Consider the following 24,376-nt stretch of genomic DNA (forward strand, 5'->3'; position numbering starts at 1 on the left):
TTTCCCAAAATACAGAATAATTCAAAAGATGTAGACTCAAGTAGTGCTTCATAGGCTTTTTCAGCAGCACACATCTCAAAAGCACCCCTGTGTGGCACTGTCTCTAGGTGATTTTTTTGTAGAACGTTGTCTTTTTCTTTTCTTGGTCTTTCCCCTTTTTCTGTTTCTTCCATTTTTGTCTCTCCTTTTCCTTTTGTGCTTATTGAAACAGTACCTAGTAAACCCATGAGCAAACTCCCACCATATCTTATTTTTAGCGGTGATAGTTGTATTTATACTTGCTAAAAGACTCCTTTGTGTTTCAGAATTTTACTCTGTTACTTGCATAGAGAGCTATGATTTCAGACAAACTGCCTTAAATGCTAAACTTTTCCCCTCACCTTGTGATAGATGTATGTGCACACACAGAAATAGATTTAAATGCATTTATCAGAATGCAACATCTGGCTAGGAAAATATGAGGCTAGCAGGCATTGGGCATGGAGCAGTTTATCTGTCTTTGTAGCTTTATAGAAAATGTTTTCTTTTTCTGACTGCTTGTGATTAATAATCTCTTAAAACCAAATCTGTCTCAAATTTTAATTGCATTTCTCAAATACTGGATTCTTTTCGAAGTTACCATACAAACATTGCAGAGAGGCAAAGGTGTGCAGAGTCCTTGGCTAAGCAGTATCTCAGCAGCTCCCAGAGACCTGCAGACTGATTTTGGATAAAGCTGAACAGATTGCCCTCCCAGTTTAATAGGTTTCATATTGTGTGTCCTTAATTATGTCTCTGTGTGCAAAGCAGAAGGTTGCTGCTAGCAGGAGACCAGGGCAGTGCTGGCTGCAGTGGCCACTGTTCACACACTGTTCTGATTCTCTTCTGGTTGAAAAGTTCTGTGGTTAGTTTTTAGGATGTTGAAGCATTTATTTTTTTGAGGATGAAGCATGCAGGTGCTTTTAGCTATTTGGAGACTTTTTATGAGAAAACAGCATTTTCCTTCTGTCAGATGCAATGTGATATTTGCTACGCTGGAGAGCCACTCACTTTACTTTCAGAACTAGTTATGCAATGCTGATTTTTGTTTATTTTTATTTTAAAATTTTGTTCTCTATTAACCTTCTCTTCATCACAGCTTCTCATCCTTTTTTCATATGTACATAGCTGAGTTGTATTTTCCTGTGCCAAGAACAATGAATTAATCATATGAACCTTTGTAAAGTTCTGTCGCAGTGCTGCCATTTCACTGCAATAAAAATTGCCAGAGGTCAGTTATGCTCTCCTTTCCAAAGTCAGGCAAAGAAGAGAGAAATTTGGCAGAAAATCTTTGTTACTACAGGTCTCAACTGTAACTATGAGGATTTGCATTTCAAGCTTGTGAGTGTGTGGGATAGTTTTTTATTGCTTCTTTATGAGAGCAGAAACATGGTGGAAACATATGAAGAGAATGTGTTAACACAGTTTAGAATTCTGTTCCTTTAATATTTTTAGGGCTTGTATCTGTTTGTTAGAGCATTATTCCTTATACTCCTTATTATCTGTGAGTATATGTTAAGCCACATCTATGTGAGAAGTGAAGATAGGTAATCCTCTGCAGTAGCTATACTACATCTGAATTTTACACTGCAACTGTCCTTTTGGTTATATTTGCATCACTTGTGAAGGCAGAGGCTCACATATAATATTTTCAGTCGTGGGAGTGAGTTGAGCTTGTGTTTATGTAACACAAATGCTGCTTATGCAGTTCATATTTCAAATACCTGTAGCTGGTCATGCTTTAGCCACTGCTGAGCCATTTTCTTAGGATGCAATTTTGTTACTGGTATAAACTGATGAGATTGTGGTGCTGACATTATTGATGCTCCTTCACTTGTTCCCCTGGTTCCTGCATTATGTTTGTATGAGGAAAGCTGCAGGAGCTGCTTGGCAGGAGGGAGGAACATTGTGTCATCTCAGTGACAGCCAGCAGTGAGATCTGCTGAGTTTTATCATCAAACTGCACCATAAAGGTGCCCCTGCCAAATGCAATGCATTCAGTTTTTGGCTGAGTCAGTCGATGGATAATGTGGCTGATGCAGTTCTGGAATGAGGGCAGGTGTGTGGAAAGACTAACCAAATTGAAAAAGAAGGAAGAAAATTAGCAGGACCATGTCCACCTTTAGAGGCACGGATGTGCCAGGCTGTGAAGCAAGTATTTGAGGTGACCTTAGACATTCAATTTTTTTTTTTTTTTAAAATGTCAGGCTTCTAAAATGTGCTTGTGGTCTGACAAACCAGCTTAGAAGATACCCTCTTAAGGCTTTGTTCTCACCATGTGTGGTCAGAATATTTTTCGGGGTGGGATTTTGTGTTAGAAAGATGGCTGTTTGTTCTTGGGATCTGGAATGAGTGGACAGTTCAGGCTAGCCTTTCAGTTCCTTCAATTCTAAGAGGGTGAGACTGTAAAACAGGCAGTGCTGCATATCTCAGTCACCAGCCAGTGCATGGAGTGGTAGCTGCTGTCATTCCCTCCACTTGCAGGCAGGAGGACAGAAACCCAGGGAGTGCTTTATCTCCTGAAGGTGGGGAGTATAGTCTACAGCAGAAGACCAACTTTCCACATCCACTTTGTGAGTACCAGACACTCAGCAACATTCCTGCTGTTGACACTGTGAAGGAATTTAAAACTGAGAATGTATCTTCTTTGTCCCATTTGTATTAACTGGGCTAATGAAAAAAGGCAGACAAGTTCTCTTTAGTCATGGCACAGTTCCTATTAATATTGTTACTTGAGTCATCTTGCATATAGTAGAGTAAAAGTAATATTTGTTTATGCTAAGTTAGGTAAATCCTGGACTACTAAGATTTTTGCAAGGTACTGAATATCTTGGTTAAAATAGTATAAAATGATGAAATGCAGCTGACCTTTATTAATGAAGAGACCACATGCTATGCTCCCCTGGTTCAGCAGCTGTCGGTAGGGAAGCCTTTCTAGGACAGGAGAATTTCTGAAAACAGGTTCAGGAAGCATAGACAGGGCAAAAAATAAGGAAACTGTCTCTTGTTGGAAGTGATGAGAAGCTTCCAGAGAACTTTGGATAGAGGATGTAATCTGATTTTTCTAAACTTTTGCTCCAACCTGGACATAATTTATAATGGTAACATCCTCATTTTCTCATTCTGCTACTAAATGAGCAATATGATTTCTCTTGCTACCAGAGATCACTGTTTTGCTTAGCTGGGAGATCTGATATTAGTTGTGTGGGGAACAGAAATTTTAGATCAGGACAGCTTTTAGTCTGGGCAAAGACATGAAAAGTGAGGTGGCTGCAGTGAGGTGGATTCTGAACAAAAGCAAGCAAATATTTCAAAGGCAGTCAATTAATTGGGGGAACAATTTGCAAAGCCTATCTCTGTTATTATCATTTCAGGAGAGGAGTTTAGAGGGGGAAAGAAGTCTGAAGAAACTCTTTACTCCTAAGGGGAATTAATTCAGGGTGAAAGTCAGAACAGATAATCCCAGTGGTCCCACCTGGACTGGCCTGAGTATGTCTTTGAAATGTTTTTCCAAAGCAGTCTGAAAATGTATCCTGCTGTTATCTGTTGCAGATCAGTATAAAGAAATGAAAACTAGGACAGAAAGACAGAATACTTTAGCTACAGTAGACTTCCTTTATAAACTGGTTACTGATTAAGTGATTAGCTCATTTTAGCAGATTCATGTATCACAATGAACATCCTATTTTTGCTGCTTTTTAATCCTAATAAAGATACCAGCTCTGAATACAAGGATAAAATTGAGTTGTCTCTGGGGATTTTTTCCTGTTTTAGTTTTGTGAATAGAAATATAGATTAACAATAAAACCAAACCCAGATAAATGATGTTCAGAAAAGAATTACTGTGCTAAAAATATGTTGGACTATAATAGCAGACCATAAACTCCATCAAGTTTTCTCACTGCATTTAAAGATAGATTAGGATCATATTGCATAAAGACTTTTCTCTGAAACTTCACAATGGATATATGTTTTGAAGGTGTATTTTACAGTGTCTTCTGTTGTGCTGAAAGTTATTCAATCCTGAATATTTTGATGCTGAAGCAGACTGTTGTGTAAGACTACAAACACTCTCCCAAAGTGGTGTATGAATAGCCACAAACCAAGTTTTCCTGAGCATGGTACCTCTGACAATGGGATTATTTTTCTCAGGTTCCTTTCAGTTGCACCAGACTCAAGAAATCTTGGTAGCAGCAGGATACTGTACAAAGAATATTATCCACCTCTGTAGTTTGTCAAGTGAGGATGTGTTTTTCTCACTGGGCTCTTGACAGGACAGGCAAGTGAGGAAGGAAGGACTGGCACTGCTCTTTGTGCCTTTGCTCTGTGTTTCCTGTGTCCAAATGCTGGGAGCTTTGGGGCTCTGGGTGAGCACAGATGAGAGCTGCAGGCAGGATTGTGAGGCTGACGCACTTCTGCGGCACAGATCCAGTTGTGGACACACACAAAGGTCCTGTGGTTTTCTTGGGGAATCATCAGCTGGCTTCTGTTGTGGCAGATGCTCTGAGCATCCATCCTAAACAACAAGGCGTGATTTAATAGGATTTTAAATACAACTAATGCTCTTGTTTCAGTTTATAAGCCTGAATCAAATAAATTGGGAGGAGAAAATGCTAGTTTTTTGGCTTGAAATTTTCAGGCTGTTTTGTTTAGGTTTATGCAGCTGGTACATCCACAGCTGATAACTCATGCAGATGTTGTGTGGAGAATTGTAAGGCTTATGGCTAAAAAAACCCCAATACCCCAATTTACTTCACTTCAACATCTTAATTAGTTTTATAAAAATAAAATGAGGCATTAGGAAATTTGTGCTAGTGAATTCTAATGGTGTGAACTGTAAAATAATACAGATCTGACTAAATCTAAGTTGCTCAGTTTACAGGCTGCTGGGAGACAGCAGGTGAAAATCCAGGGTCCACCTGTATACACCTGTACTGATGCATGTCCTGGCCCTGAGAATGGAGTGCTCTGGTACTCTGGACTATTTGAAGAATAGTTGCTGGCATTGTCAGCTTTGGCCAAGGCTAACTGAGAGTCTCACAAGCATGAGCCATGATTTAGATGTTGCAGCATGCCAGGGATTATTTCCTGTGTGCAGTTTGCAAGCAGCAGCTTTCAGAGGCTGCAGGTGTAATAGCTTTGGCCCAAGGATGCCAATTGGCCTTGGGGCCAGAGGGCTGGCCCAGCCAGTCTGGAGTTTGCTGATTGCCCTGACCAGTGCAGGAGGGATTTCATGTGAGTTTTGGTAGCATTTCACTATAAGGAAATGACCTCTCCCACATATAATTTTAGACATCTCTTTTCTGTTTAACCACATATTTAATATTTGTGTTAAGAATCTCTCTGTCTCTTTTGTGTTCTTTTGCAGCTTCTTGTTGAAAGACAGAGGAAAATGTTCTTGTCTTTCACTTCTATACTTTGAATTTTTAGGAGTGTAGTACAAGGCATGTTGCTTTTGGTACTGCCAGTGATGATGATTATGATGCAGTAATTTTGCTGTTGTTGATAATGCATTACTTGCATGCAAGTTTAGGGGCTGCCTTCTCTATGAAAATGTGATTCTTTCACATATGCCTGAAAAACTGTACCAGTGTTTGCAAATAAAGGAAAAAGAATAGGACACTGTGACACAAATTTCAAAGCTTTGTATTTGTAGTTTCTTGGGATGGCTGTCTTATTTCAAGGAAATAAGAATTCCATCAGTATTGCTCCCAAAATTATGTATTTTTGTGATGCATTTAGATAGATAGACTCAGCTGTGTGACAGGAGCAACCAGCACATGCATTTTTAAAATCCTCTGATTTCCAAATAGTATCTAGGTCATATGACACCCACAGGCATCCACCTGGGCTTTATGCCAGCCAGCAACTGCATGGATATGACACTCCAGGAATACTGTGAAATTATTAAAGCTGAATTTTTTTTCAAATAACACTATGATGATAGCTGTAAAAAATATGGCACATAATTTATAGTTCCTTTCTGAAAGTATTAATTTCATTAGGTTGATGCAAAATGTACACAGACTTTCATTTCAAAAGTTGCTGTCTTGATAAAAAGTCCTATTTGAGGCAGAGGTTATCTTTACCTGAGTGTATCTTCTTGAAGCCCAGCTAGCTCTTAAGGGCTGATCTTAGTATCATAGAATTGTTAAGCTTGGAAATGACCTCTAAGATCATTGAGTCCAACCAATCTTTACAGTGAGATAAAAACTGCCAGCGTTCTGCCTCTTTGTATAAAGATGACAATCTCTTTGAGGAGCAGAAACCCCATTCATTTAATGCAAACCTCATGCTTTTTTTTTTTTTTTTTCCAAAAATTTCTTTTTCAGAAGATGACATCATGCTTACTTTCAGGCATGTGTATTATGTGCTGACAGACACTCTTAGCTAAATATTCAACAAGCCTTGCTCAGGAAGCTGCATTTAGAAAAATGTGTAGGTGTCCAGAAAAACAAAAATGTGTGTAGCTGGGGTGGGCTTTTTTTCAGATGTACTGACATGTTCATCTCAATGAACACTTCTAGGAGTGAATTCTTCTGGGACTTGCCAGGTTATTTCCCTTGTATTCTTAGGTACCTGTATACTTTAAAAATGTAGCCCCTAATGTCTTTGAAAACTGACTGCCTCTTTTAGCTTCTACTTCAGTTTGCTTTTTAAAAATATCTTTAGAGGGTAATGGCTCAAATTACCAAAGCTGAATTAAACAGATAGCCTTATACAAGTGAGGTGAAGAAGTATAACCTTAAGAGACAGCAGTGCTTAACTTTTATGAACTTAAAACTGAAAAAAATGTTTTCTCCTTTTTCTTTCTGAGTTTGTGACTTCCCATCCTATGAGAGTGGGATGGGAGAGGAGGAATGTTCTCAGATTTGTAAGCATGTCTGTGGTATGGAGGACTTGCTCTGACTCTAGGTTTTTTAATTTTCCTTCTTCCTTCTAGATAAAGAAGAGGCAACAGGATGTGGTGAGGTTTCTAGAAGCCAATCGCATAGAGTTTGAAGAAGTGGATATCACCATGTCAGAGGAGAAGAGACAATGGATGTATAAAAATATTCCAGAGGATAGGCAGCCTGCACAAGGCAATCCTCTGCCTCCACAGATATTCAGTGATGATCGGTACTGTGGGGTAAGTAGGTTATGGTTCTCAGTGGACAGTGTGTTAGTACACTCAGCTGGCCACTTAAACATGGACTTGTGTTGAGCTTTCTCTAGTAGAATCTGAATTAGTGAGGCAATAGGATCAGGTAGTGATCATAGAGGGAAAATTCAGGTCATTCTTCTGTAAATCCTAGGGCATTCCCTCCAGGAATGTAAAAATCAGAAATGTCAGAAGCTTTGTGTACAAACATGGTTGATGGTAAAATGCCTGGTGAAACCACTGTAACTTCTAGTCCAAGCACAAAAATTCAGTAGGAAATCTGTCTTTGGCTCTGTAAATGAGAACACTGGCTAGATTGAGTTTTATTGTTATTGTAATTAAGCTCCTCTGCTGCAGTCAGGTGTAAATTTCATTTATGTGCAGAATGTCTGTATGCAATCAGAGTGTTTAGGATAAATTAACACTGTTTGCTGTAAATCTGACCACAGTTTGATGGGTGGGCTGTTATGTTGGTGTAAGCTTCTCCATCCACCAGTGCAAGCTGAAGCAGTAGCCTTTTATATGTACATCCAAAGTGGTTCTGACTTAGTCCCTGCCAGATTCAACTGTGCTGCTCAGATCTGATGAGAACCTGTTGACTGCAATGCAATTGTTGGCTTAATGCAGGAAGCATATAAAAAGGGATTTAGGATCCTCTGCAACAAAGAGATTGGGTATGATGCAGCAGCTAACTGGTTTCTCGAAGCAAAGTATTTAACATCCTTCCCACGTGCTTTGTATTGGCCTTACTTGTTTACCTCAGCAGTATAGCTCTTATCTTCTTACTTCCAGGTAAGGTAAGTCAGTCAAAGAAATGTATCTGGGACGTGGAAGGGATTATTACCCTCACTTCTGGATCAGCCCCTCACAAATAACCTTTACATTGTTATGTGTGAATCTAATTTGCATGGGAAATACAACATTTTAAACTGTTGTTTCTTACCCTCTCAGATTGCCTTTATAGAGTGTTTTAATCTGGTCTTGGAAGTTGCTGTTTGGAATTAGCAAGGCAGAAGATGTCATGCAACATGTGAGATGATCTCATTAATCTGTCTGCTGATCTGATAGCCATTTTGGTTGAGCAGACTCAATCCTATTACTAGACTTCACTGTCTGCATGAACATCTTTAAAAAACAAACATGCTTTGAAAGAAACTATATCTTCTCAGATGAAGCAGAAAGTGTGTGCAGGATCTCCAACATTCAAGAGTTAACCTGCTGCATTAGTTAACAAAGTTCTTAGGTAATAGAGTGGAGATGAAACATTATGCAGAAGGCAAAGGAGGTCAGTGCTGGAAAGGGGGGTAAAATATTGCAATTAGATAAAAGTCAGCAAACCTTTCACATATTGCTTCTCTGTCATTTCCACAGTAAGTGTTTTCATGTGTTTATCTTGACATAAATAACTAAAGCATAATCTCTACTTAAAGTAACTTGAACTGAAAAAATACTGAGTTTTCTGTTAGTTGAGTTAGTGAAATATGTAGCTTATAATTTCTGATTTGTGTCCAGGCAATTTTAAATTCAGTTTTCTCTATTAAAAAACTCTGTCTGTTTTTCTGCATTTCTGCAGAATCAGGAGACTTTCTGTGTACTTATTCTGACTTACACATTGTTGCTGACAATTCACACTTCTTTGTGATACAAACTGGTCAGATCCATTGCTGTTCCTCTAAAGGTATGAGGGCTAGACAGTGCAAAGCAAAATAAATAGCTACACTTTTTGTTTTGGTTGTATTATTTCAGTAGGAGTTCACAAGCATATAATGTCCATGAGTCAATGTTATGTTTGTAGCTATACTGGTTTTTCTGTGTTAGTATTAGCATTAATAGTTTTGGGATATTTTTTCTTGCTGTTTTCTCCTTACTAAAAAGCCTCAGCAATGTGCACAAGGGGTTTATCTAAACTAGATTTTCCTGGCTAGGATATCACCATTTGAAATAATCACTTTTCAGGATGTAACTGCAGACTGGAGGAAGTTTGTCTTTAATGGTTTCAGTAAGCATCCAAAATGAATTTGTGTCAACCATTTGAACATCTGCCAGCTCATGTGGGAGGGGAGAAAGGTACAAAAAGGTACAAGGTTTACTGGTTCATGAACTGTCTTGTACCACAGAGGGGGGGGCATTCTTCTGGTACCAAGAGACAAACTTCATGTTTTGAAGTGTGAGCAAGACCTTGTGGTTTTTCTGAGTTGAAGCAATTGCAGATACAATCACTAATCTATCTTTTCCTTTTCTCAGTCTTCTGAGATGCACTCACCATTTTATGCTGAGAGATTTTGAAATAAAGTACTTGGCAAGAACAATTTTTATTTCCTGTGAACAAGATAAGAGCTGTAAGCACATGAGAACACAAATGATTTTACTGATAATCAAGTGCTGTGTTACAGCACCAACAATAAGATAATTTACATATTTTCATGACTTTACAGTCTTTTGTTTCATCTTAGTGACATTGCCATAAAATTGTATGTGAGAATGTCTACCTTTCAGACAAATCAGACACATGATCCTGCTTTTCAAATTTGCAGTAGAGTAAATCTGAAATTAGTATAGTTATCTTGCTCTAGTTAGTGCTATGTAAGAGTGAGATGTTAGTGTCTAGTGCATGTTTCTGGAGAAAACTCATGCACTTTGCATAAAGAATAGTTAAGTGGGGTTAATTGGAGTTAATAGGATCTGGTAGGTTGTGTTGTGTTGTTGGGCACTGGAATCAGTTTTGTCTTGCCCAGTTCCTTACAGAGCTCATCTTCAGTTAGAATTAGTGGTTCCTGCTATAGTACTTTTACCTACAGCTATGAAGTGCAGCTCAAATTGTGGATTATGTTCCCCCAAGAAAATAATCCCATTTTTCCCAGCCACTGTTCTCCACAGCAGAGGGGCTTTACCCACCTGGCTTGCCTGATTGTGGTATGTGTTTCACATTCATGGATGTTTCACATTAATGTTCAGTGACTTCAGGGGTCAGGTCCACCCCTTGATCATGAGCCTGTCCCTACCTTGCATCCCCTCCTAGGTGTCCTGATGTGTCACACCCACTGAGCTGTGGTCAGCTTGCCCTACATTTCCAATCCAGGTGCACTGCAGCCATTGCAGTTCTGGCAGCCTGGTCTGCCTGTTCCTTGTTGCCATGTTCTTCAGTGACATGGCTCTCAGGAATGTGAGTATCTACATGACATCCCTTTACTAGGTTCTCTACCCAGGCAGCAGTGCCCTGCAGCAGCCCAGATATTTTAGCAGAAAGCCAGAAATGCATGAAAACTGAGTCTGAAATGAGGCCTGTGCCTTACACCTGCCTCTTCTTGAATTCTGCACTGCTTAGCACACAGCTCTTCTTAGACTAGAAGTAATTCCTGGATCTTTCAGAAGACTGGAAATCCCCACTTCCCAGTGAAACTGCAGTCTTGTGATGCTGCAAGTTAGCTCTTTGAGCAATGATAGTTTTATATGCAGAAATCTGCCACTGAAGGGAGATTGCCTGAAATGTAGGCGAACCAAAATTAAAAGGAAATCTGTCTCTAGGTGGGAATTTGAGCCAAAGGGAAAATATTTACATGGTAGGCTGACTCTTTTTTTTTTTTTTTTTTTTTTTTCTTTTTCTTCTTTGAAACTGTTCATGTAGTTTAGTGTTGTGGTAAGTCCTGATAGAGTGCCTAGTGGACACCGGTAGAGACAGAGATATGTAATATTTATTGTCCTTCCCTGAAATGTAATTTATAGGTGTCAATTCCAACAAAACAGCAGAGGCATATAGACAAGAAAGAAATTAAATAGGCTGCTGAAAGAGGTGCAGTGTTGGGAAGTATTCAGTGCACAGACAATTATTGTAGCCCTGATTTCTTTCTGTTATGTATCATTCTCTTCCAGGTTTTTTTAAGATTGTGAAAAGATGCATACATGTTTCTTTTCCTTTTTTGTAGGTGTCACATTACAAATAAGTAACTGCTCACTGATAAAAGAAAGGAGAGGATTTAACAAAACTAGCTAAAGGCCACGTCAGATTTTCTGCCTTGGCCTGTCATTGGAGAGTTTGTCATTATTCTTGTACCTTCAGGTACAGAGAGCTCAGTCTCTGTCTCTAGATTCTCAAACAATGTGGCAGAATTCATCTTAGCATGCCTGCTGTAGTGTATTCACTTTAAGAGCTGGAGGAGGCTAATTTGGTATCCAGCAAGTCTACATTTGATTCTCTGCACCCTTGCAGGTGTCTGGTTCACTTAGCATTTTTTTGGTCCAGGTCTGCTTTTAGAAGAGGGATAATTTTGCCAGATAAAAGTTAATGTGAATTGCTCAGATATCATGTAACAATTGTTAATGATTAATGATGCTAAAACTTCCTTGACTAATTATTTTTGCCATCAGAAGTAGAGTTTCCTATATGGCAAATTTAAGCTCTGTGTGTGAAATTGTTCTTAATTATGTTTTGCAGTTATATTGGAAGAGTTTTTTGGCTCACAGGCATCCACAAACTCTTGGCTGAATGGGACTTGAGGCCAGTGACATGCACTAAAGTTTATCTTCTGAATAAGGCCTTGTCTTAAGCAAGGAGTTGGGAGGATTCTGTTCAGATCATTCAGAAGGGCTAGTCATAACTTTCAGGCTGTGCCTATGCTTTTGCCATCCACTTCTCCATTGCCTTCTGTGTTCTGAGGAAAAGAGCTTTAGTTCTGAGTAATATGTACTTTATCTAGGGAAATGTGGTACCAGAGGCAAGGTGTAGAGTAGCCAGCTTGCCCAGTGTCAAGGCTTAAAAACTAGAAGCTCAGCAACTAAGTAAAAACAGAATAATCCAAGAATTTTATCTTCCTCAGAGAAGTCAGGACTCATTTCAGTAATGTATTATAGTGCTGCTGTTTACCCTGTAGTGGAGAGAATACAATCCTGTTCAGCACCAGTTTTTATTTGGACTAAGTAAAACTTCATTAATAGCTGTTTCAAAGTGGAGTAGAAGGTATTTTGTAAACCATCTCTTCACATTAAGATGATAGGCATAGATGATATTTCTATCTCTTCCTTTCTCAAATTCCTGCTGTGGCCTGATTTGATAATTCTCTTACCCAAACAATTTGTAAAATGACACAGTGAGCTGGAAGGTGCACAAAAGGTGGAGATGACAGCTCTTACCATCCATAGGACTTGCAGATTCTGCCACTGACTCCCCTGAACAATCCCTTCCCCAGGTGGGCACTAGGCACTAGGTTTGAGGTCTTCAGTGCTTGTCTGAGGGAAGTCCTGCTGCACTTGGACTGCCTGCTTTGGAGGTGAGGGGTATCAGTTCTTAGATAGCTGATGTCTGTGTGCCCTGGCACCATTGCTGCATAATGGCAAACATCACATCAGGCTGAGTATGTCCTGTACTGTGCAAACAATAGAGCTGTGGCTGACATCTGCTCTGTTTTATTAAAGCCTTTGTTTCTGGAAGGCTACAGCTAAACAGATTACCAAAATAAACATCTGGCCTTTACTAGAGGAGTAGCAAGTTGCTTTGTAGAGTCAATTCTATAAGCTCTTTAAAAATCCTGTGCAGAGATCTTATCAAAAGGTTAGGTAATGAAAACTGTCATGTTTAGCTTGTTCTGTGTTGTAGAGACAAGATCTTCTTTCATTTGTATATTTATTTAATATTAGAAGAGGCTTACACATGCACACACATTCTCCAAGGAGAGCTTTGCTGTGTAAGAGTTTTCCATTGTAATCCTAATCAGATCAGTAAATGAATGTCATCTGTTCTGGAGAACTGAACTGCCCTTTTCAGGGAGGATGTTAACAGCTCATTCTCAATGGCATACAGTATTAACTCAGTAGCAAAGTGCTGCTTCAATGTGTTTAAATTATGAGTTCTTCATTATTACTTGAAGGACCAATTATTCTGCCCCTTTTATAAGAACAGAGAGATCATAATCTTATATTAAAAATACTGGCAAAGACAAGTAAATTTGAAAAGCATGCCAGTGGTGTTGTCCAGGCACTTCAAAAATCTTTAGGAAAACCTATGCAAGCTGCATTTGGGTGGATTTCTTGTTTTTCTGCTTCTTGGTGTGGTAAGCAATAAAGATTTGTCTGAGATGTTTAACGAGCTCACTCTTGTTGCCAACTAAAAGCAAACAGCAACAAAACCAACTTGCTTGTTTAAAGAAACTTACTGGAAAGAATTTTATTCACAGTTGCTGTCTTTGAAAGTTATTAGATGTAATATTCTCCTAATCTCAGTGCAGTAGTGAAGGTAAAAGTGCTAATTGAAATCTACTTTGTGTTTATGTTTTACTTTGACCCAATGCCTTCACAGTTCTGTTATGTTCCTTGAAGCCAGTAAATAGTTCCATAGTCATAAACAATTATTTATGCTGATCTGCAGTACTGCCAGTTTTAACTTTGGTGTGCAGTAAATAGTTTCTCTCAGCAGTGACAGTGTTTATTTAAACAATCCTGAGTATACCTGCTTAACAAACTCCTGAGCCAAATTAATTATGGCAGTGTCTGTAATCACATCACTGCAGTGATCTGGTTTCCCAGCACCAGGAATACATCACACTTAAGGTCTAGTGATCATCACAGCTGGGACACAGCTAATGCTGCAGCCAGCTTGAGTTTTGTGAACTTGGCCATTGCTTTTGAGAGAAGAACCAACCCTGGAAGTGGGTTTTCTAAAGAGGAGAGAATTCCCAAGCAGCAATGATTTTCTTACTGAAGTAAATTGGCATAAAACCCACATGAAGGCCAGAAGAACCAAGAACATTTGGGTCAGATTTCCTGAATTGTCCAATGTCTCAAAGACTAAGCTGATGGTAGTTTTCTGTAGCTTTTGGGCAGTGGATGGTCTTTGGGTTTACTGCATAATGTAGACATTAACAAAGTTCTCCTGTCTTTGATTAATCTGGTTTTAAAGACGTGCAAAGCAGCCACAGCACCTTTTATTTCCATGATAAGATGCAAAGATTCAAATTTTTAAAAAAAAGCTTTGGAATTGTGAGGCTTGGAGGCTTGTGTTGTTTGGTGTTTTGGTTTCTTTTTTTTCTCTTTACCTTCATACTTAATGGACCACATCACATGGCTTTCCTGATTATTGGGGGTTGGAACTAGATTATCTTTGAGGTCTCCTCTAGCCCAAGTCATTCTCTGATTCTATGATAATTTTAAAACTTAGTGTATGATACACCTTAAGATTAGGATGAATGGCCTTGTATTTGTGAGACTGAAGGTCCATTAAGCCTAGTGGCTATAAGCCTGGGAAAGATCCCAAACAAGTCAAGATATAAAATGGTTTAGTATTTTCCTTGTCTCTAGATATTTTTCTGAAATAAATGTCACTTTAACATATGTAGTAATTCTTACTACATTTTTTCTTTATGAACTTGAACCTTCTGGAAACCTTTAGCATCTTCAGTATGCTCTGGAAATGCATTCCCTGTGTCCACTAACACATCTAGTACCAAGCATCCTGCCACCACAGTGAGCTTCACAGCCTTCTTCCCAGTTACCCTCTGGGGTAACTTTGGTCCTGAAGACTTTTGCAGCCACAGCTTGTCTCTCTATCCCAGTTTAAAGTTGCTACTTTCTACAGGCAAGTAGCTCACCTATAGTGGCTTCAGTTTATTTTCAACAAAGCAAGAGCTTATTAGGTCAGCTGATCCACTCCCTAGCAGCTCACTGGGCATACTGAATGCTGTAATTGTGGTGTTAAAGCAGAGAGGTTGTGTCCTGCTCAGGTTACATGGTGGGTGATGGACCTGCCACCAACTTCAATGGTGAGGAACCATGCCTGAAGCAGTCAGCTAGTTGTTACCCTGTTAAAAAGCTCTTTCTGCCTTGAAATAACTTTTTACTTACCTTCTTTATCCCCCTCTAAACCATCCTGAGATATATTTTTCCCTCCTAAATGGCATCTGTCTTTCTTCCACAGTCATGGGATTCATCATCTGTATTTTTGGCTTTTCAACTTCTCCAAAGGGATTGAGCATCTCTGCACTGCTGATGATTCATGTCCACTGTCTTCATGTCCTACTAGTTTTAATTTTGAGTCAGTTTTAATCAGCTACTAATGTTGCCAGAATTCTATACATTAATGAAGTGTGATTAGCAGATCTGTAAAGCACCAGGTTTCATAACTTAAAATGCTAAGTAAAAATTTATTTTTACATGTAGCTGCCTTTTGAAGTGGGGCAGTGGGTAGCAGTTTGCCATACTAATATATTTTTAGGTAAGCAGCTGCCCTCTGAGTGCCTCCCATTGACAGTGGGAGCCACTTCTGTGCACAGGGCAGGACAGCACAGCTCCACAGATCCCAGCAAAGCCACAGAGCTCCCTGGGTGGAGCTGCCTGGGACAGTGACAAGTGACAAGAGGCTTGTAGTAACTTGCTGCTGGTGCAGAAAGAGGGAACCAATGCCTTGCCAAAAGAATGTCCCATAGAGTTTTTCCACATGGATCCCATTGGGTCACCAGTGAGTTGGGCTCCTGTCTGTATATGAAATTCTCATTTTCACTGAGCTTGTGCTGTATCTACTGCTGATAGCAGTGTGATGTTCTTTATTGAGATAAGAATTTTCATGGATTTAATGTCTTTACATGTGACCCAATTCAGCACAGACTACTTCTCCTTCTAATGGTAAGATCAAAGGCAGGGTGTTTTTGGAGAATCTTTTATCTCACTTGTGCTGCAGGAAAAGCCAGGGATGCCCACTTTGAACTCCTACCACTCATGACACAGCCATTGAGTCACTGAGATCATACTTCTCAATAATCTCTTAAGAAACTACTCTGCTAAAATGATTTCTTAAAATTTTTACAGAACTATTATGCATTTTTGTAACATTTTTTTTGTTTCACGTTTGAATATTTTGAGATCATAGATTGTAATTGCGGACATCACTAGGAAATTTTTCTTATTTAAAATCGACTTTATCTAAAAGCATGATGCTTTTTCTCTCCCACCACCCATGAAAGTAAGTGTCAATAGGATTTAAATATGTTTTGCAATGCAGATATTTCAAAACATCAGGGAGATTGCTTCTGGTGGATAATCTCTTGTGGTTCTTAAATATTCAGGTCCTTTTAAAATTAATCAATCCACTGGGTTTTGTACTTTTTCAAACATAGACTTAGTTTAGCTCACCCTTTAACCTTCACAGTTTTTTTCAGTAAATAAATTCAGGTTTGTTAGTCAGTAAAAATGTGGACTAAGTCAGGGCTTGATAATTATGAAAGTAAAATGATAACTAGTAGCTGAAGAGAGCTTTTTATTATTAAGTATTAAGTTACTTTACAGAGGTTAGGTTAAACAGATGTTCACAGGTGTTGGTGGATTGGCTGAGTGTCAATCATTGTGAGAGCCAGGAGTGCAGCCTTTTTTTCTTATGACATTATTTTTAGTCTCTTAGTCCTTCCTTGCTTTCTTTTCTTACCAGTTTATTGACAAAGGTTGAAAAAACCATGGTCTTAGTGATACTTATAGAGCTAATTGAAGTACTGGGATTAAGAATCTTCAGGAGAATGCCAGAATTTGAAAACAGTGCTGAGAGATGATGGCTCACCCAAACAAACACAGAACCTTCCTTGGACAAACTGTTGAGACAAAGCAGTGTCTGGGGGTTGGTGAAAACTGCCCATGGTGCTTGGGAGGGAGGGTATGCCTGGCAGGGACCCAGAAAGGTGTCTGCCACAGCAGCTGCCTGCAGGTTGGCTCCTGGTAGTTATAGGGCTGTAAGGGGCATCTTCAGGCAATTTAGACCTGTCCTGATGTTAAAGAAAGGGTTCTTCTCACTGTGGGCTGTACTCATCCACTGCTGCCCTACCTTCAGCTCCAGGGACAGTGTGACTCACTGTGGAGCAAATGAAGGTTATTTCTCAGGTAGAACACAAGCTGTCTTCTCATGTGTATCTTATATAGCCTGTGTCCCTCATGGGTTTTCATGTGCTTTAGAAGAGTCAGAACAGAGCTTTTTAAGGTTTAATAGTGTCCATGCAGCTTTTGAAGTCTCATTCTTAGAGGTCAAGGGCTTAATCAAACATCCTTCTGCAGAACTTCAGTATTACTTATTACTTCTCTAGGTATTCAGTGATTACATTGTCCCTTTTTAATCCATGGCACTGCTGGGAATCCTTTCAGTAATCTTTCAGCTTACACCATGGCTTAGTTGATTTGCCTGTTTTACTTGGATTTACTTTCTGGCAATTAATTGTAAATTTTTGTTAATTCCTAAGTTAGCTTATGCCATGTTTTTAGAAGAAAACAACAAAAAGGTTTACTCTTTCTGTTTATGTCAGCTAATATACATGTGGCCTGAGGACCATTATACACTCCTGTTGGCTTCTTGGTGTCTTTCACAGGTGCTTTTAGAATAGGGGGTCAGGCTGAGAAACTGCCCTTGTGCTGCTGTGGTTGTGTTTTTGGGGAGGCTGAGGCTATTTAAATAATTATACAACTGCAAAGTATCCCAGTTCACACTGACATAGCAGTATATCGTTACTGAAATGCTGATAAAGCATCTTCATTTAGTGTACCATAAAGGTTTTAGGAGAAATTCTGCACTTAAATACCTTTAGAATATACCCACTGTAATTTCTTTTGATGATACTACATGCCTATACTTGCCTGTCAAAGTAGTGAGAGATGTTGAAGCTAGAGAATTTATGGTTTTTCCTTGCTATTGTAGTTTGTGATATCATTGCAGTTTAGGTTTTAGTTTTGGGTAGGAGAATAGGGGTAAGTATCAATATTTTTCTGAGCCTTATTACATGTAACTCTTCAGTCTAATACAAGGTGTGGTAATATCAATCAGGAAAACATGAATACAAATGTTATCTCATCTTTTTTTCTTTTCATTCTTTAGGATTATGATGGCTTTTTTGAATCAAAGGAGAGCAACACTGTATTCTCCTTTCTTGGACTGAAACCTACTTTGGCATCAAAGGTCAGTGTAGTATTGCAGACTTTTCATGGAATTATTGAGATGTTGAGATTTGAATTTTTTTTAACCCCTGTGCAGGGTGGAACCCTGTGTGTTTGGATGCATCCATGCCATGATCCATACCTTGTTCGTATCACCTTAATGCTAATGAAGTAATCAAAATGGTTGTAAGGAAAAATAAAGCATTTTAAATAAAAACAAGCATATACGTGGGAGAAATTTGGGACAGCAGATAAATTAAGTTTAAAGATTACATTTTCCTTCACATTATCAATCTAAATTGTAAGCAACTGGCTTAATTATAACAGGAGGCAGAACTAGGATCCTAATCACTGGACTTTCTGAAGTCTAGCATAATGGTTCAGCATTTATTCATTAGGCATTAATTTATTTATTTTTTTTTTTAATGCTGAAATGCTGGAACTGTCAGAACTTATATTAAGTTTTTTGAACTCAGTTTTAGCAAACACATATTTACAGGTTAAAACACAAAGCCAGGTAGCATCTTTCTGTTGAGGGCAGTATAATGGAGGAAATTTTATTGCTGTAAGTCTGGATACTTGTTCAAACAGACTGTGTGGTGCACCTTTTAGCAGTACATCAGACAGAGGGGAGGATTTTTATTTCCTTGGGTACTGTAGATATAGATATATTTGGTACTAGTACTGTTTCAGGCCTGGGTGGCAGCTCATGGGTATCTATAGAGTTCTTTTTCTGCCAGGAATTCATTTATTTCTGGACCCTTGAGGGACAGGAGTAGGAAGGAGCCTCAGCTGAGAACCACAGAAGCAGGTTATTTTGGCAGCCTGCCTCACTTTGTAGCTTGAAGAATTTGTCCTAGGAGAAAGATGTTGTTCTGGCACAATCTGAAATAGCAGCTTCTATGCAGCTCTGATCCTAGAAAATAGTGTTGGAGGCCTGGAGCTGTGTCTCCATAAACTTCCTGCTTCAGTCTGGTGGTTCTTCAGAGATGCATCCTCAGCTCCTAAGGGTCCAGGGTTAGGTCACCTTATATGCAAAGGTCATGGGCATGGGAGATGAGAATTTATTCATAACATTAATATTATGTTAATAATAATTAATAACTCTCTTTATTTTTTCTCTTTTTAATAGGAGTCAGAGCCCTAGAAGGCCCATGTGAAGTATCAACAAGCACATTCCTGAATGAGTGACTCTATTCTTCAGCACATAACAGCTTCCCTAATGGATAACTGTGATAGAGCAAACATGTGTCACTAGTGGTAGTCTGCTTGCCATGAGATGGTGCTCTCCAATAATGTGGGGCTAATAACACGCATAGGAAATAGGATTAAAGCTGGGCTACTCATCTTCTGTTGTAAAAATGCTCACTGTTGATGTTTCACTTTTGTCTTTGGAATGCTTTTGCAACTGGCCCTGATACTCTAACAGGCACATGTGATTGAGAATAAGGAGAGGAAGTGTAGGGCTTGTATCATTCATGAGTTTACTTATGTTGTCATATTCCTTACCTTTTTTAATTCTTCCCACTACTGTAGTTCAAATTAGCTCATCATGATAGTTAAAATGCTGGTGGTTATTATGATATTTGTGCTGGCTATGATCCAGAAAGTAAAAAGCATCAATCTTGAGATCTCAGTCTAAGCCAATAGCTGCCATATTTTTACTCTACATTTATTTATTGTGATGTTTATTCTAGATCATGGTTATTTTAAGAGACATGGGCTGCTAATCTTGTTAATGAAGACTTGATTTGTCTAATGATGCACACTGCAACTGACTGTTTAAAACAAGTTCCTATCATGAAGGAGGTGCCAAAGTGAAATATTTTGACATGTTTCCATGTGCAGGTGAAGTGTTCAGTAAAACACTCGGTGGAAATACTGGGGAGTTCAGAAGAGCTAAAGGGGGGTCTCACAGCTAATGATAATATGAAGTTCTCTCTTAACTGAGAAAGTCTTAACACCCAGGGTTGGAGCTCTATAGTTGGACTGTCTTAAAATGTAATTTTGCCAAAACTTCAGTTTACCTTCAGTAACACCCAGCTCCACCACAAGCCACGTGAGAGTCAGGGGGATACTTTGAGAGCCAGGTTTCAGTCCCATGATGGTTAACCACTCCACCATGGCCCAAGAGCATGCCTAACTTGCCTTGCTGTCGTCCTGGTTATATCCCCAACGTGGTCATGTGGAGGTGCCTCAAAGGCAGTGAGAAAGCTGAGTGTGTGCTTTGCCAAATGAGGCCAGAGAGGTTGCTCAGCTCAGGCTGGAACAGGAGCCGAGTAAAGGAAGTGAAGATCTTTCCAGTGGGACTTCACTGATGCATATAGCAGAACTTAGGCCCATGACTTGCCAAAAACCATTACAAAATGCATTCTAGACAGAAGTAAAATTGCATCATGCATTATGAATGAAGTCTGGCTATAGAAATAACAGATATGCTGTAGTGTAGTTTTTACTCAAGTGATTTCATACTGGCAAGGTAGTGCCATCAGGCTGGACATGTTTATGTCATTGGGTAAATGAAAGACAATTACTATATAGAAAAGCTACTCTGCAATCACAGCATCTCTCAGGCTGTGTGGTTTGAAGGAAGCCAGACTTGTAAAAAGTGTCAGAAAGCAACACTTTCACAACAACAGCTACACTGTGGAACAAATCACATGTTCTGTTGATATCAGTAATTGTGGCATACCAGAAATGTCAGCTGGAAAGGACAACTGAAGGGCTTCTGGTCCAGCACTGTGAAAATCAGGCCAAAGAACCACACTAGCCTGGATCAGATATGGGCTAGTCTGGCAGAGCATTAAGAATATCCAGAGGTGAAGATCTCATAACTCTCAAGGTAACCTGTGACATTGCTGCAGTGCTTTCCTAGTGAAAACTTTAGCTTTTAAAGTCCAGCTTTGACTCCTAGGCTTTAATTTGAGACTGCTACCTTTGCTGTGTTTTTGTGGCACTCACAAGAAGAGATTGGCACCATTCTTTTTTTAATGGCCCTCAAGATAGTTGTAGGCTACCATTTGGTCACCTCTTAGCCTTCTTCTTACCAGACTGAACAAACCTGGCTGCTCAGCTCTGCTAAAGAGCTAGATGGAGTAAGAGCACACACAGATTTGAAGTCAATGATTGTATATACTGGTCAAAACCTTTGCCAGAGCACCTTCTCCAGAGGAATCCTGAACAGGCATTGATGTATGTACGTGCATTTTTAAGAGTTATGTTGCTTATATTAAGGTACTGTGACATTCTTGTAACCAATCCCATACATTCATGAGACTTGAACCTCATTGCAGGAAGGGAATATAACATGAGGTGGAGCTGTACATTGTTAACTTCACCACATTCAATATACCTATTCCTAAAAATAAGTTAAATATTTAACTTTGTAAATGAATAGAGATATAAATGTAAGTAATTGTGCAGCTGATTACAGAGAAGCCATCCTGGATTTATCATGTACTTGATACGTCGTAAACTTTGAGAACTGCCTGAAGTCCCAGGTTTAAAAAATTTACCTAAGTGTGTAAGCATATACACATGAGTAATCCTACCACACTGATTTCTCCAGGGGTGAAATTAGTTTCACAGATCTCCTTTTGAATTTTGATAACTGTAGAGTAGAAGGCTCTCGTTTAGTGAGTGTTAGCCTTGTTTCAGCTGTTAAGTAAACCTGGCTTATTTCAGAGCACATGTGTAGGCACAGTCAGTTTATGGAGGACAACACTAGCTCCAAAGATATCCTGCTTGCTTGCATGGATTGGCAGTGTAAGTCCCGTAGAATGTGTGCTTTTGAATTATAAATAGCTAGTTTAAAAAAAAAGGTATATATGTTTGGATGTGAATTTTGTCTGTTGTACAACAGCCTTATTTTTGTAATTAAAGCAAGTAGACTTCTAGTTTGTTACACAAGATGATCTGGAATTTTTTTAATCAGTTTTGTAGTGATGAAATGTATCTATGAGTGAACTGAAAAGATCTGGGGAAACTGGAGACATTTATTGAAAGAAATAGGAAATTCTTAACTCTGTTTAAAATTTTGGCGTATAAAGTTATGCTTTAGAACCAAATGATCCCAATTTCTGGCTAATACTTACAACTACCCCACTTTTTAAAATGGAGAGCAGTGTGAATGAAACTGAATCTTTGTACCTAGCTAAAGTTGCTGTGTGGGCTGACGTGCACATTCACTGTATCAGTGGTTTGATAGAGGTGTTTTTGTTTGTGCCACACACTACTGGATAGTGCCTTGCCAGAAAGAGGACTGTTTCTGTGGGGTCTTCTTAGATGTGCTTAAACTTTGAACTGAGAAAGGCATAGTTTGTATATTGCTATTTTTTTAATAATACAGTAAATTTATTTTGAGGCCTGAGTCAAAAGGCACATGCTTTGTAAGATTGAAACAATTTTTGATGAGTCTTCTGATTTCTTGATTTTTCCTAGGTAACTTTGTTTTTTAATTTTCTTTTCCTTTTTGTTGACTGTCTTGAATCAAATCTTCCAAGGGAAGTGAATCTGGAGTAAAGCCCATAAATTCATGTTTACACTTTCTTTAAAATAGTGTCTGATTCTAATGTTGAGCAGCCCAAGTGCTATCACTGAAATGAAGAGTAGCTGCCAACTCTCAGTGGATTTCTCGGTTGTCCCTCCCTGTCCTTTTCCACCATCAGGCCATTTATTTGAGATGTCCTATACAGACAATACCATGGTTCAGAAGCAGGACCCTGAAATTGCCTTGTGGCCCTTCACAGGAGTGCAGGAGTGGGGTGATCAGCAGGAAAATGCCAGATCTCATTAGTTTCCAGCAGCTTATTCACTGATTTCCCTGCACCTGGGTGTGTACAGTGGGAGGAGGCTGGAGCCCCATATGTTCACCCATCACAGAGAGCCCGAGTGCAGACCCAGTGCAGAATGGCCCACAGCTTGCTCTGGCACCCTGAGTGGTTCTCTCAGGGACCCTTGGCTGGCAGTGCCACGTGTGACACCACAGACCACTGCTTTCCACAGCTGCATCATGGCCTATGCTTCACCCTCCTGCTCCCTAAGGAATTTGGGAGAGAAAACAGAGAACAGCTTCTTGAGAGCAGTCATTCAGCCAGGGCAGATCCAGCTTACTCCCTTCTTCCTGATCTTTACCTCTTCCTCATGTGTGTCACCCTGTCCTGTGTAGACCTCTCTGTGTGCAAAGCTTCCACTCCCAGCCATCTGTAACATCCCTGTGGGGTCCCAAATGCAGAGCTGGTGTTCCCCTTCACGGCCTCAGTGTTCTGTAACTCGGTAGGGGAGGGAGCATGTTGCATCCTAGGTTGTGTACATGTTATGTATTAAACTGTGTTCATCTAATAAAAACTACAATTCAAAAAGTAAATTTGTACTGTGTTGTATGTGCTAAAAGAAACAATGAAAAATAGTTTATTTTTACTGTGGCTTGCTCTGGTGCTTTGATTTGGGCAGCTTCTGCAGGTAGAAGCACTGCAGAATTTTTCACCTGGGATGGGTGAGCCTGATTCTGTAAGATGTTAATTGGCTTTGAACCCTAGTAGCTGCATGGGATTTGCAGTGTGTCCAGAATACCTGCTCATTTGGGGTCTCCCCAGGTAAATTGTAGTAAAGAAAAGAAAGAAAAAAGGATGATGTATTGTCTTACATTTTTTTTACTTGTGTTACCTGGAAATAAAGGGCAGATCCTCTAGGGTGGCTTGGTCATTGGGGACAGGAAGTTTTCACACTTAAGTTTTGTTCCTAGGGCTAAAACCTTCACTGCTTTTTACATCTGAAAGGAATGTGAGTTCCTTGTTTGCCTATCCACTTGGCCAATCCACAGAAGGTAGTTAAATGCATTTTACCAGTTAAGTGGCTAACCAAAGGTATAGGTTGCATAATTAGAGTCTTCCCTTGATTCTCAGTCTAGTAAATAGTTTTTAATACCTTATCATTCCTGTCTAAAAGTGGCCCACTGTCTATTGTGCTTGCTACCATAAAAACTCCATTTGTGACTTTTGCTGCACCCTGGAGCAAGGTTCTGTGCCGTGTGCTTTAGGCAGGATGCATAAAGGAGGTACAGATGGAATAGGCAAGCCTGAAATGCCTGCAGTGGGATCCTCAGCTGCTGTAGGATCAGTAGCTCTGCTGTGAAGTGAGAGGAGCTGTAGTAGCTCAGCTCTTATGTCATGGTGGGTAGAAGTGGACAGATTTTCCTGCATGGATCTTCTTGATTTGCAGAGGAAGTGATGTTCTGTGTCACTTTGCTCGTGTAGCATCACAGCCTGCACTCTGTGTGAAAACCAGTGGCATTGCCATTCGTCCTTCCTGGCTGCTGGAGACCATGCT

The 24,376-nt window shown here is 39.5% G+C and overlaps 1 protein-coding gene across 1 annotated transcript in view; it reads left to right on the top strand.

Moving 5' to 3' along the window:
* The window catches only part of SH3BGRL2 (SH3 domain binding glutamate rich protein like 2), a 36,194-nt gene extending 12,780 nt beyond the window's left edge, over positions 1–23,414 (top strand). Inside the window, exons 2-4 of the mRNA XM_056486924.1 lie at positions 6,962–7,147; positions 17,991–18,071; positions 19,182–23,414. Coding sequence (XP_056342899.1) covers positions 6,962–7,147; positions 17,991–18,071; positions 19,182–19,196 — 282 coding nt within the window. The 3' untranslated portion in view covers positions 19,197–23,414. The remainder of the gene's footprint in view (positions 1–6,961; positions 7,148–17,990; positions 18,072–19,181) is intronic.
* The last annotated feature ends 962 nt before the right edge of the window (positions 23,415–24,376 follow it).

This window comes from Oenanthe melanoleuca, chromosome 3 (genome assembly GCF_029582105.1).
Source record: "Oenanthe melanoleuca isolate GR-GAL-2019-014 chromosome 3, OMel1.0, whole genome shotgun sequence".
Classification (NCBI taxonomy): Eukaryota; Metazoa; Chordata; class Aves; order Passeriformes; family Muscicapidae; genus Oenanthe; species Oenanthe melanoleuca.